This window comes from Macaca fascicularis, chromosome 19 (assembly GCF_037993035.2).
Source record: "Macaca fascicularis isolate 582-1 chromosome 19, T2T-MFA8v1.1".
Classification (NCBI taxonomy): domain Eukaryota; kingdom Metazoa; phylum Chordata; class Mammalia; order Primates; family Cercopithecidae; genus Macaca; species Macaca fascicularis.
In genome coordinates this window covers 53,192,060-53,204,996 of record NC_088393.1, presented here as the reverse complement: position 1 = coordinate 53,204,996, position 12,937 = coordinate 53,192,060, and the positions used below count along the sequence as shown (strand labels likewise).

At 61.9% G+C, this 12,937-nt stretch overlaps 1 protein-coding gene across 5 annotated transcripts; it reads left to right on the top strand.

Annotated features, from left to right (window-relative positions):
• The first annotated feature begins 77 nt into the window (after positions 1-77).
• On the top strand, positions 78-12,324 carry NKPD1 (NTPase KAP family P-loop domain containing 1). Of its 5 annotated transcripts, XM_074023865.1 has the most exons (6): positions 78-295; positions 1,930-2,074; positions 2,520-2,682; positions 3,639-4,073; positions 6,829-6,960; positions 8,939-12,324. In XM_074023865.1, exons 3-6 carry the CDS (start codon positions 2,592-2,594, stop codon positions 10,777-10,779), a joined length of 2,499 nt encoding a protein of 832 aa, XP_073879966.1. In that variant the 5' UTR covers positions 78-295; positions 1,930-2,074; positions 2,520-2,591; the 3' UTR covers positions 10,780-12,324. The 5 variants fall into 5 exon arrangements, with proteins under 5 accessions (XP_073879966.1, XP_045235200.1, XP_073879967.1 ...); XM_045379265.3 differs by lacking the exon at positions 1,930-2,074; XM_074023866.1 differs by lacking the exon at positions 3,639-4,073.
• Positions 12,325-12,937: the final 613 nt, after the last annotated feature.

The window sequence follows — 12,937 nt, the reverse complement described above, 5'->3', positions numbered from 1 at the left end:
GCCGAGTCAACAAGTCTGGGGCTGCCCTCTGCCCGGCGATCTGCACGGAATGGAGCGTCTTCCTGGGGAGCAGGGCTGGGAGTGCCCGGAGCATAGGCCGGGGCAGGCTGGGGCTGCCAGGGCTGGGGATGCATGGGGTAGGGGGAGGCCAGACACCCCCATGGACACACGTGGCCCCTACGCACTCCTGCTGCCCGTCCATGGGCAGAGTGGCCCTTACGCTGCCCCCTTCCACCCTGCTCGTATCTGTAGCATCTGGGGACTCCTGGGCTTCGCCATCCGCTGCCTGATGTGGGTAAGTGCCCCAGCCTCACAGCCGCCAACCAAGGCTGGGGGTTGAGACCCAAATGGGATGAGAAAGGGGTCCCTTGCTAAAGAAACTCCCTGTAGAGTGGGGTCCAGTCACCCCGTCAGTCACTGCCTGGGTCACCTCTTCCCAGCCCACCTGGCTGAGCGTAGCTCTGTCCTGTGTCTGCCTCTGCCGTGCTGCCCCTGCCTGGCCCGCTCCCCAAACACCTGCTCCCCCTAGTGTCCAGCAGCCTCCTGGCTGCTATGCTCCCAGCCCGGGGCAACCTCATCCTGCGGAGATGTCTCGTTTACGTTGAGCCACGCTTCATGTTCCGGCCAGGGGTGTGGGGGGTTAGCACGGAGGTCCACTGCAGACATGCCCACGCTCAGATGGCAGCCCCGCCTCCCTGATGGGCCAGGGAGGAACCTTCCCAGAGCAACCGGCTTGAAGGGTCGGGGGGGAGACAGAGCGGGTCCCAGGTAGCAGGAAGGGCCCTGGCTCTGGCCGTGGGGAGCAGTGTTTGGTTACCTGGGCAGAACCCAGGGCCAGGTGCGCTCCCTTTATCTTGTCCTGGGCACTGTTCTGGGGCTGCCTCCCCCATCCCCATCAGAGCACCCCGTCTGTTAGGGAAGCAACTGTTGACCCCGTCACGCCAGCAGCCACAGGGAGCCAGGGCCCCAGAGGGCTGAGGGGCCTCCAGGGCGTCTCCTGCCCAGCCTCTCCCCAGCCTTCACCCCTCAGAGGGCATCTGTGGGGAGACAGTCACTGAGTGCTGGCCCTCGAAGGCAGGAGACAGAGCCTTGGCAAGCCTGGGAGTAGCAATCACTGTCTGCTTTCAAATCCCTGCTCTGCCTCTGTTGCCCTGGGGCAGAGGACTTCACTTCTCTGGGCCTCAGTGTCCTCATCTGTGAAGCGGGCATCACACCTGGCCCCCTGGGTGGTGGAGAGGAAGATGGAGCTAGGGTGCAGCCAGCCTTGATGTGTGTGCTGTTGCCTTCGTCCTATGGACGTCCATTTAGAGCAGCACCAGGTGAATGGGTCAGCATAGCCCCGAGTCAGGCGCGCCAGGCCCTGGACTGAGGGGACTCCCACCCCGTGCCTCCCTCGCGGCAACCATGAGAGGCAGGTGCCCACTCAGCAATGAGGAAGCCGAGGCTCGGAGAGTGAAGTCACCTGCCCAAGGTCACATAGCTGGGCCACGGAAGAGCTGGCATCCCAGCTCCTTGTCCACCCCCCCCCCACCACCAGCAGAAGTGCCCGGGCCCGTGGCTGTCTTGAGGAGACTTAGGCAGCGCTGTGGGATGCATCTCCATTCCTTACCAGGGCCGGGGACACAAGACTGAGTCCAGTCCTCAAGAGCAGAGAGCACTGGGACAGGCAGGCGCTGGGGAAGGGGCGGGGACAGGCGGGCAAACCGGTCGGGCGGGCGCTGGGCTGGGGCCTCCATCAGGATGGGCCTGTGCTGACAGTCCAGGCTGGCGCGGCAGCAGTTCGCAGGGCAGGCAGCTGGGGCCGTGAGGCCGCCGTCAGGTACGAGTGGACCCGGGACTGGGGGTGGGGAGTGGTGGACAGGCTCCCAACCGTCAGCACCCCAGTTTCCTCTGCCCCTCAGCCTTTCCCCATCCCTGTCCCCTACACAGCATCCTTCCCCATCCTGCTTTCGGCTCTTCACGTTTGAAACGCGGTACACTCATCTTGTTTGCTGAGCCTCTCCCCAAATTGGACCACCGTGATTTCATTGCTCCCTCACAATTCCCCCTCCATCGTATCATTCAATCCCCACAGGTACTCAGCTCTGACTTTCACCCTGCTTCTCAGCTGCTCCCCAGCTCAGCTCACTAGCTCCATGTCCTTCCAAAGCGTGCCAGCCTCCCACAGCACCCCACACCTTAATGACCGCTTTTGTCACTCAGCCACCACACCGGACCCCCTATTTCCCCAGCCCACATCTGCTCAGCACTCCCCAATGTCCTAGCCTCTTAGAAACTACCAGAGGCTTCCCGACACGCAACCTCAAATTAGCCCCTAGCCACCCCCAGCAGTTCTCCGTTCCCTCCTCTGGCCATCCCTCTTCATCCTGCCCCTCACTGTACCCTGAAGGCCACCTCTGCCCCCTCCTCCCAAGTGACTTAGGAACCCAGCATATGGGACTTGGCCTCTCCCCTGTCCGAGCTCTTGGGCAGGGCAGGGCCCGGCCCCTGACCTTAGCTCTGTGCTGTTCATGACCCAGAGGCTACGCTGAGCCTGTGCGCCCCCTCCTGCCCCAGGAAGAGGTACCCAGCTGCCCGGCTGCCCGGCTGCCATGCACAAGCATTACAAAGTCCACTTTGCCAAGGACGCCCAGAGCCCCAACGGGCACTACTTCTGGGACCCAGAGTTGGGGCACCAAAAAGGTACGGGTTCAGTTTGGGGGTGGGTGATGGCCAGCAGAGGCCTGTGGGGGAGCCAGAGTGAATGAAGGAACAGAAGGGGAGCCGCGTCCTCAGGAGAGAAAAGTCACCTGCACTCCCCCAAGAGGCATCTGCATAGCAGCAGGGCCAGGACCCAGGACTAGGACCACAGGGCCGGGGGGCCTGAAGATAGGAGCCTGGGCTGGAGATGGAAGCCGGGGCCACCTGGCCTGCCCTTTCCCCTCTCCAAACCCCCAGGCCTGTGTGGACGGCCCCCAGCCTGGAGGGGAACAGTGTGCTGGGAGTAAGGGGTAGGAGAGGGAGCCCCACACAGTGAACATGTCTGAATGAGGCTGGGCCCAGTTTCTGGTGGCGACCACGGGGCTCTTGTTTAGTGGGGGCAGAGGGCAGTGCCCTCCCATGGGGGCTGATTCAGCCTCCTCAGGGCCAGGGTGAGGGCCGGAGCTTCCCAGGTCACCACCCTTCCTGCCACCCTGGCCCGAGCTGGGGACAAGGTCCACCCCCCATCCAAATCCCTGGCCTACCCCTCTCCACACAACCACCCATCACTCCGGCCTCCCTGGGCCAGCCAGGGCCAGCTCCCAATGGATCCTCAGTTTCCCTGACCCCTGCACTCAGGGCACCCCCCAGGAATCCAGGAATCTGCTGTGGCCGGCACCAGCCTCCACTGAAGCCCCAGCCTCAGGCGTCCTCTCTCTGCCCCCAGCTGAAGTCCAGGCCCTGCGCCTTCCCCGCTCCCCCGCTGTGGGACAGCACAGACCCTGGGTCCCTCCCCTGCCCATACCTCCCCCGCATACGATCTGACTTTTTGAGGGGTTTCTGGGGCTCCCAAGAACACTCCGGCCCCCAGGTTCTACCTGAAGACTTGATCTGGCTTGTGCCGGTGCCCCCGGAGGTTGGGGACACAGGCCCAGTCACCCCCACTTCCTTCCTTCCAGGATGCTGTCATCAGTGGCGCCAGGACTCAGCAGCCCTCCGAGCCCACGGGCCCTGTCGACCTTCCCCCCAGTCACACTGGCAGCTGGCCTACCACAGCCACCGAGTGGGTGGCAGTGGCTGGCGCCGGGGCCTCCCGGCCTCCGTCCTGCAACAGCAGCGGCAGCCCCAGCCCCAGCCCCCACCTCCCAGCCCCCTTCGGCAGCGGCTCTGCCCCATTCACGAAGCCCAGAAGGGGCTGCCTGCAACCTCCACCGTCCCCAGGGAACCAGCCGGCGCCCTTCAGGCGCCCCCCTTACCCACCACGGCACCGGCCATGGCCAGCAGTGGCCCAGCCCTATCCTCCGCGGCTGGCATCTTCCTGGAGCCCAGCGAGCCCACTGATGCCCGGCCTCTGCCCGCCCCAGCGGCCTGTGGCTCCTTCACCTACAGCCCCGGTGCTCACCCTGGCCTTCTCGGGGGCTCTGTCCCCGCTCCTGCCGCCTCACTTCCCGCCTGCTCCCCTTGCTCCCTGCCTAGCATCTTGCGCCTGACCTCTTCATCCACACCCTGGTCCCTATCCAGGAGGGGTGCGTCCCTGGCACCGGGGCTCAGGCTGGCTGCCTCTGCTTTGCCTGTTGGGGTCCAAGGCTTCCAGGCCAGGCCTGCCCCGGTGCCGCCATCCTGGGCCAGGCAGTGAAGTCCTCCCTCTCCTTCCCCCTTTCCCTCTGCCAACACCCTGGCTGTTCTCTGGTCTCTTCTCAGCCCCTTCCTCTGGCCCAGCAAGCTACAGGGTACATGGGGCAGGGAGGGTGAGCCCTGAGTTGTTGGCCGGCTCTGGCATGGGGGAGACAGAGCTAGGGAGTGGCCTGGGGAACGGAGAGCAAAGGTCAGCAATGGGAGGACCCACTTGCTTGCTCCCTCCCTCCTTCATTCACTCCATGAGCGTGCCAGGCCCTGTTCTGGGGGCACAGTGGGGAGCAGGATCAACAGACATCTCTGTCGTCATGTATTGCAGCCAGGGGCAGGTACAGGAAACAAGGAAATTTAAAAGTGTGGCTGGGAGGCTGGGTGCAGTGGCCCACGCCTGTAATCCCAGCACTTTGGGAGGCCGAAGCTGGTGGATCACTTGAGGTCAGGGGTTTGAGACCAGCCTGGCCAACATGGTGCAACCCCATCTCTACTAAAAGTACAAAAATTAGCCAGGCATGGTGGCCAGCACCTATAATCCCAGTTACTCAGGAGGCTGAGGCATAAGAATCATTTGAACCTGGGAGGTGGAGGTTGCAATGAGCCGAGATCACACCACTGCACTCCAGCCTGGGCAACAGAGTGAGACTGTCTCAAAAAAAAAAAAAAAAAACAAAAAAAAACAAGTGTGGCTGGGCGCACTGGCTCATGCCTGTAATCCCAGTAGTTTGGAAGGCTGAGGCAGGAGGATCGCTTGAGGCCAGGAGTTCAGACCAGCCTGGGCAGCGTAGTTAGGCCCTGTATCTACAAAAGGTAAAATAAAAATTAGCCCAGCATGGTGGTGCACGCTTGTGGTCCCAGCCATATGGGAGGGAGGCTGAAGCAGCAGGATCCCTTGAGCCCCAGAGTTCGAGGCGCAATGACCTATAATTGTGCCACTGCACTTCCAGCCTGGGTGACAGAGCAAGACCTTGCCTCTAAAAGTATGCCACTCAGTAACAACCACACTAGGGAAAAATAAAGCAGGGAGGGGAGATGGGGGATGTCAGGGTTTCCAGATTAAATAGGGTCGTCAGGCTGGGCCTCATTAAGGCAGTGTTAGAGCAGAGGCCCTGGGGAGGTGTGTTCCCGGGCCAGCAAGAAGCCAGCACGTCGGCTTTTGCCCTAAAGGAGGCAGGAGCCACAGGAGGCTTTGGAGCCGAGGATGGACATGAGCTGACAGGATCTCCAGGAGAATGGGCTGTGGGAGGAGGACGGAAGCAGGTGGCCCAGGGAGCAGGAGATTGCAAGAATCCAGGCGAGAGGTGCTGGCAGCCTGGCCAGGGCGGTAGCAGCAGAGGTGGGGACACGGCTGGGTTTCTAGGTCTGGATTGAAAGTAGAGCAACAGGGACTCAGCAGGACTCTAGGTCGGGCACAGCCCTGTCACCAGAGCCTCGGGGCTATGATGTCTATTTCACACACAGGGAAATAGAGGGTGGATGAGGTGGAGCCACCCAGTGATCTGGCAGAGCTGGAATTAGACCCACCTGGCCCACACCTCAGTAGACCTACTCCTGAGCCTGCTTCCTGGCCACCTGGCTTTGCCGCTAGGCGTGGCCCATTTCCTGCAGCCCATCAGGCCTCTCTGAAAGTGGCTGTGTTACCCGCACTGTGCATCACAAGGCTGGCCCCACGTGCCCCCGCAAGACTGAACCCTGCCTTTTTGATACCCCATTTCCAGGTCTGAGAAGCAACCCTCAGTTGGGGACAGGGTGTCCTCTGCAGAGTGGATGCTGTAGTGCCAGTGCCTGGTGGCCAGGGCCATAAATGGCCACTGGAGACCATGACATTGACCAAGGGCCCAGCGCTGGCCAGTCCCTTTGGCATTCCTGCTCCCCAGTGTCTCTGCTGCCCCACTCTTCAGAGGGAACTGAGCCTCTCAGAGGTGGCTCTCCCTGGGGTCTGCAGAGAAAAGCGGTGGGGCCGGGACTGGAGCTCCAGTCTGGTCATCTCTCCCTGAAGCCTGGGCTCAGGTGGGATTAGTGACTTGCTGGCATGATGGACAGGAAGGTGGGAGGAGCCTGCGGTCCAGGGCCTCTCCATGCTCTGGCCGGCCCAGCAGAACAGGCAGGAGTGGCCTGGAGTGCTGCTGATGGTGGAAAGTGGTGTCTCAGCATCCGAGGGCCTCGTATCCCAAAGAAAGGCCTTTGGGATTTTCCTGGGGGAATCACAGGCTTAGTGACCAAGCAAGCCTGGTGACCTGGGGCCAGAAAAGCTTACTTCCCGCAGCCTCAGCCTCTGGTGTGTGGCTGGGGGGATTCCAGCCTCCCAGCCTCAGCCTGGTGGGACCCAAAGGGGCACAGCTCGCCCTGGAGGTGGGGGCCACTGATGGCCATGGAAACCTCCACTGTAGGGTTTGACCTGAGTCCCCTTGGCACAGGGTGCCAGGGAGGGGCTGACAGTGGGGGCCATGGAGGGCAGATGGGAGGAGGGTGGTGCCTGGCCAGCGGCCCTGACTCAGTGTCCCCACCCCCAACCACCAGACATCCTGACAGAGGATGACGTCTACTGCAGCTGCCTGGCCAAGACACTCTGCCATGTGCCGGTCCCTGTGACTGTGGGTTTCTACGCCCCTTTCGGCTGCCGCCTGCACATGATGCTGGACAAGATCACGGGTGAGGAGCTGTGTGTGTGTGTGTTTCAGGGAGGATGAGAAACAGGGCCTCTGGTCCCCGCCCAGCTCCAGGCTTCCCCCAGATCCCCCACCTCCTGCAGTCAGCCTGCCCCAGTCCAGGCCCCCCGCAAGCCCACACCTCTACCCTGAGCTCTTGCTTCTCTGGCCTCCTGGCTGCCCCAAAGTTGTACCCTTCCCTGCTTCCGCCACCAGATCCACTCCAAGGACTCTCTGAAGGACAGATCTGGCCCTGTCCTTCCCGTGCTTGTGCCTTCCATGCTCCCCAGTACCCAAGGCAGAAAGCCCAGGCTCTTTATTGAGGCTGCAGGCTCCTGCCAAGCCCCTACTGGCCTCTGTGCTACCCAGACCCACCTCTTAGGGCTTGGTGGTCACAAGGCACCTGACATATAGATGATAATTGAAGACATGAACGGAACCTGCCAGGTTCCCCAGCAGCTATTTTTTTTTTTTTTTTTTTTTGACAGAATCTTGCTCTGTCGCCAGGCTGGAGTACAATGGTGCGATCTTGGCTCACCACAACCTCCACCTCCCGGGTTCAAGCGACTTTCCTGCCTCAGCCTCTCAAGTAGCTGGGATTACAGGCACACACCACCACGCCCGGCTAATTTTTTGTATTTTTAGTAGAGACAGGGTTTTACCATGTTGGCCAGATGGTCTCGATCTCTTGGCCTCGTGATCTACCCATCTCAGCCTCCCAAAGTGCTGGGATTACACGTCTCACTCTGTCGCCCAGGCTGGAGTGCAGTGGTATAATCTTGGCTCAGTGCAGCCTCCACCTCCCGGGTTCAAGCGATTCTCCTGCCTCAGCCTCCCGAGTAGCTGGGACTACAGGTGTCCGCCACCAAGCCTGGCTAATTTTTATATTTTTAGTAGTGATGGGGTTTCACTGTATTGGCCATGCTGGTCTTGAACTCCTGACCTCATGTGATCTGCCCACCTCAGCCTCCCAAAAAGTGCTGAGATCACAGGCATGAGTCACCGTGCCCGGCCTCCCCAGCAGCTTTGATGTGGATCAAGCCCTGCTGGAGCTCAGACCTCAGCCCCATGTGCGGCGAGAGGGGCTGGGACTGATGTTCCTCCTCCTTGTGCCCAGCCCTGGTGCAGGCCCAACAGCCTTTCGTTCCTGTACTGACTGTCCACTGAGCACTCACTGTCCTGCCCCATGTTGTCACAGGGTCCCGGGAAGAGAAAAGATGGGGATATAAGGAACAGAGAGTCCCTACTCCTGCTGGGGGCCATAGACATTCCTGCTCATTCACTCCGTGACCTCAGATTTCTCATGATCCATTGTTCAGGCATTCCGCAAGCACCTTCTGGTGCCCAGGGGACACAGTGGTGACCAAGACAGGCAGGACCCTGCCCTTCTTGCTCACAGTCCAGCAGGGAGAGAGACTTGTTTTCAGATAGTGATGACCCAGAGTGGGAATGGCTGAGGGCCTTCAACCCAGCCTGGGATCAGGGAGGGCTTCCTGCAGGAGGAGCAGTAAGTCTGGAAGATAAGACCAAGGCTGTATCCTGCTGCCTAGCATAGCTCGTCCTCAGCATCTCATTCATTCATCCCTTACACCGACCACTTCTCCCCTGGTCCACTCTCAGAACCTTCCCAGTGCCCTCCACACCTCGACCCGCCTCCAGCCCCTTACCCAGCCCAGGCTCTTCCTCGTGTCTCTTTTTGCCCCCTCCCATCATCTCTCCTCTGCCGGCTCTACCTCTAACCATCCCGACCCCCAGCCTGGCCTACAGACCGCTTCCGGTCCAAGCCCGGCTCCAGGCCTCTCCACTCCCCCGCTTGTGCACCGGCTTCCAACTCTTTAAGGAGAGGCCGCGGCTCCCTTCCAGTCCCTCGCCTCTGCTGGGCGCCCCTCGCCTCTCCAGGCGCGCTCCGCCCGGCCCGTACTAGACCCCGCCCACCCCGGCGGGTGTGCGGCTCACGCGGCTCCCGGGCTCCCTTCCCGCAGCGCTGATGCAGCAGGAGGCGGCGCAGCGTGAGAGGGAGGAGCTGCAGCACGTGCAGTGGCGGCCGCGCGCCGTCAGCGGCTGGGGCGTCCCGCAGCTGCTGTGGTACCTGGTGTTCCTGCAGCCCATCATCACCGAGGTGCACCTGCGGCGCAGGAACGTGCAGTTTCTTTTCATCCGCTTTAGCGCCTGGCAGTATGAGGGCACCGACAAGCTGTGGGCCGGCCTGGTGACCACGTTGTGCGAGGGCATCCGCCACCACTACGGCGCGCTGCCCTTCAGCGTGTACTCGGTGCTGGGCAACAAGCCGGCCACCAGGCAGGACTGCTGCCAGAGCGAGTGGCACTGCCGGCGCCGCGTGTGCCTGGGGCTGCTGGGGCTGCTGGCGGCGCTGGGCCTGGGCGTGGGGCTGCTCTACCTGTCGCTGGGCGGCCACGCACTGGGCCACGGCAGCCCGAACGGCAGCCTGCTCAAGGCGTTCGGCGGCGCGGCCACCACACTGTCGGGCTCGGGGCTGCTCATGGCCGTGTACTCGGTGGGCAAGCACCTGTTCGTAAGCCAGCGCAAGAAGATCGAGCGGCTGGTGTCGCGCGAAAAGTTCGGCAGCCAGCTGGGCTTCATGTGCGAGGTGAAGAAGGAGGTGGAGCTGCTCACCGACTTCCTGTGCTTCCTGGAGGTCTACCAGCGGCGCCGGCTGCGCGTGGTGCTGGAGGTCACCGGGCTGGACACGTGCTACCCGGACCGTGTGGTGGGCCTGCTCAACGCCATCAACACGCTGCTGTCCGACAGCCACGCGCCCTTCATCTTCATCCTGGTCGTGGACCCCAGCATCCTGGCCGCGTGCCTGGAGAGCGCAGGCAACATGAAGGGCACGGCCGACAACGGCTACCTCTTCCTCAACCGCACGGTCACGCTGCCCTTCTCTGTGCCCATCATGGGCCGCCGCACCAAGCTGCAGTTCCTGCACGATGCGGTGCAGAGCCGCGACGACCTGTTGTACCGCGAGATCACGCGCAAGCCGTGGCTGCCCGGGGACGCCAGTGGCGAGAGCGCGCAGCTGCTGGCGGTGCAGACGCAGACGCAGGCGGGGGCGGAGCGCGGGCAGAGCCGCATCGACGCCGAGGCTGCGCGGCGCATCCAGGAGGCTCTCTTTTGCCTTCACGACGAGCGCGACTGCCTCTACGAGTACGTGCCCGACAACGTGGTGTCCATGCGGCGCATCGTCAACACTGTGCCCATCACCGTGCGCCTGCTGCAGCAGCAGCAGCAGGGGGACTTCGGGGGCCCCACGCCGCGCCAGGCGGTGGCGTGGGTGGTGCTCGCCAACCAGTGGCCGTGCCGCCTGAGCTGGGCGCTGCAGTGCCTGGAGGACCGGCAGCAGACTGGGGGCGCGCCTGAGGGCCGCGCGCGCCTCTGGGACGTGTTCCGCGACAACAGCCGCGAGCTGCACACTATGACCAAGGCGTTGCAGAACGTACTCGACCTGGACGGCGACCCTGAGCTCTTCGAGCGCTTCCTGGGCGTCGACTTCCCCTTCACCGTGGCCGAGGCGCAGAGCCTGCTGCGCTGCACGGTCAACCTGGACCACTCAATCCGCCGGCGCATGGGTCTCATCCGAGCCGTCAGCGCGCTCAAGCCGCCCAGCCCGCCCAAGTCCCCTGCCCGCGATGCCCCCCACGCTGCCCACCGGACCAACAGCACCTCCAGGGCGCCTCCGTCGGGCCGTGCCGCAGGGCAAGCTAGCGAAGGCCACCACGCTGGGGACTTGACCCACAGGGGCAAGCTATGGCCGGTGGCCTGCGCGCTCTTCCGTCCAGGGCAATCCAGCCCAGGTGGGCCTTGAATGGAGGACTTGGCGGGCAGCAGGAGGCAAGAGTTCCTCTATCTGCCCAGATGGGGGAATAGGCGGCTGGACTGAACCCAGGGTCCCAATGAGCCCTGTGAGGGCCACACCCCCAGGTGAATCTAAGCCAGAGCCGTGGACAGAGCCTCCAGGAGTGGGGCGGCGAGCCGGTGGCAGCATGAGAGCAGGCACATAAGGACCAATGAGGAACTCAGGATGTACGTGCAATAAATGGAGGTGTTGAGAGCCCCGAGTTGCTCTCTGCATCCTGATTCGACCAGGGACCAGGCCTGCCCCGTCCTGCCACAGGGCCTGCCCCATCCTGTCAAGCCCACTTCCTCCTCTGCGCCATGCTGGCCTTCTCATCTGGCATCTCCGTGGCAGGAGAGGCTGCGGGGGCGGTGGACGAGGCTGCAGAGCTGGGAGATGACAGGTGGATGGGCGGGGTTGACTCAGGCAACATGGAGCGCCCAGGCCTCAGGGAATCCCAGTCCTTGTCCCCATGCCCTAGCCTGCCCCTCTGTGAGTAGGGCAGGAGCTGGCATTTCCGAGGGTGACCTCGGTGACCTCAGCAGGCTGCTCCACCCCTAGGGTGGCTCTCATTCTCAATGTAATGGGTTAATTAGACCTCGCTGGCACCTCAGCCAGTTGGGGTGGGTGGCACTAACCTCCCTCAAATAACTGTCCACAGGGTACCTGCCTTACGAGTCACTCCAGGGCCACCTAAGGACCACTGGTTAGTCACTGACACTGAAGCCACTGCATCAGCCCTTTGATGAGGACAGGGAAGTTGGGCAGAGATGGGGACATACAGGACCCAAGCCACAGCCAGCCAGGGGGGTTACACTAGGGCTCCCCACCTTTCCTCTGGACAGTGCCCTGGGCTGGGGTGGGTGTCACTCCTCTGGGCAGTTCCTGATTCCTCATTGGTCAAATGTTCAGCCACACGCTCAGGCCCTGGGGTGCCTGACCCAGTTCCAAGTGTGTGCTGGCAGGGACTCTAAGGGCCAACACTGAACACACCCTGGGATGAGGCTGAGGGTGTGGCTTCTGAGCCAGGGCCCTGAGGCTGGCAGAGGGGACAGTCCCCGAGGAACCTGAGAGCTCTGCAAAGGCACACACCCTCAGGCCATGGGACTGGGGTCACTGACCTCACAGTTCTTTAGCTCCAAGGCTGGGCATGGCATCCAGGTCTGGCTGCAGCACCAGAATCCTCTGGCCACAGCAATTGTCACAGGTGCATGCGGGTCAGTGGTGGCCCTCCAGGATCTTCCCTTGAGTTGAGCAGGCAGAGGTGCAGTTTCCCATTCCTGGCCTGGCTAAGCTGGTGATACACCTGGACCTCCTGGGAGCTGTTTCCTAGCTGTCAGGGAGAGTTGGCCTCCGAGGGAGAGGCATGGGGCCTGTGACACCGTTAAGTCTGTTTCTGTAGATGTGTGGTTGGGGTCAGTATATCCCTTTAGCCTCCTCTAAGCCAGTTTCAGTTGGTTTTGTTTCTTACCACCTGGAATCCAGGCTGAAAATAAATTTTCACTGTTACCAGGAGTGGGGTGCTGTGAGAGATGCTAACATGTAGACTTGGCTGGAGGTGGGGGCAGGACTGAAGCCCCCCATGCCTCAGTAAGAAGCTGCATCAGCCTGGCCAACATGGTGAAACCCTGTCTCTAATAAAAATACAAAGAAAATGTAGCTGGGCATGGTGATGCACACCTGTAATCCCAGCTACTCAGGAGGCTGAGGTGGGAGGATCACTTGAACCCGGGAGGCGGTGGCTGGAGTGAGCCGAGATGGTGCCACTGCACTCCAGCCTAGGTGGCAAAGTGAGACTCCGATTGAAAAAAAAAAAAAAAAAAAAGCTGTAGCCTCTGTTACGTGGTACCAAGCTGTGGCCAAACTGTTGGCCACTGTATCTTCACGTGGAGCTGCTCTGAGAACTTGCACCTGTGTAAAGCCACGGGACCGGGTGTCACCAACAAAACGGGAGCACGGCTGATGTGTGCGCCTTTCCCAGCAATGAGTTAGGGAGCAGGTTTCCCTTCTCCACTCCCTTCCCCCATCTGCCCACTTGATCTGAGACCTGTGAGGCCCTGGGGAGCAACAGAGCTCTAAGAGCTTCAAAGGGGCCTGGATCCAGGAATAACTTGGTGAAGGGCTGCCT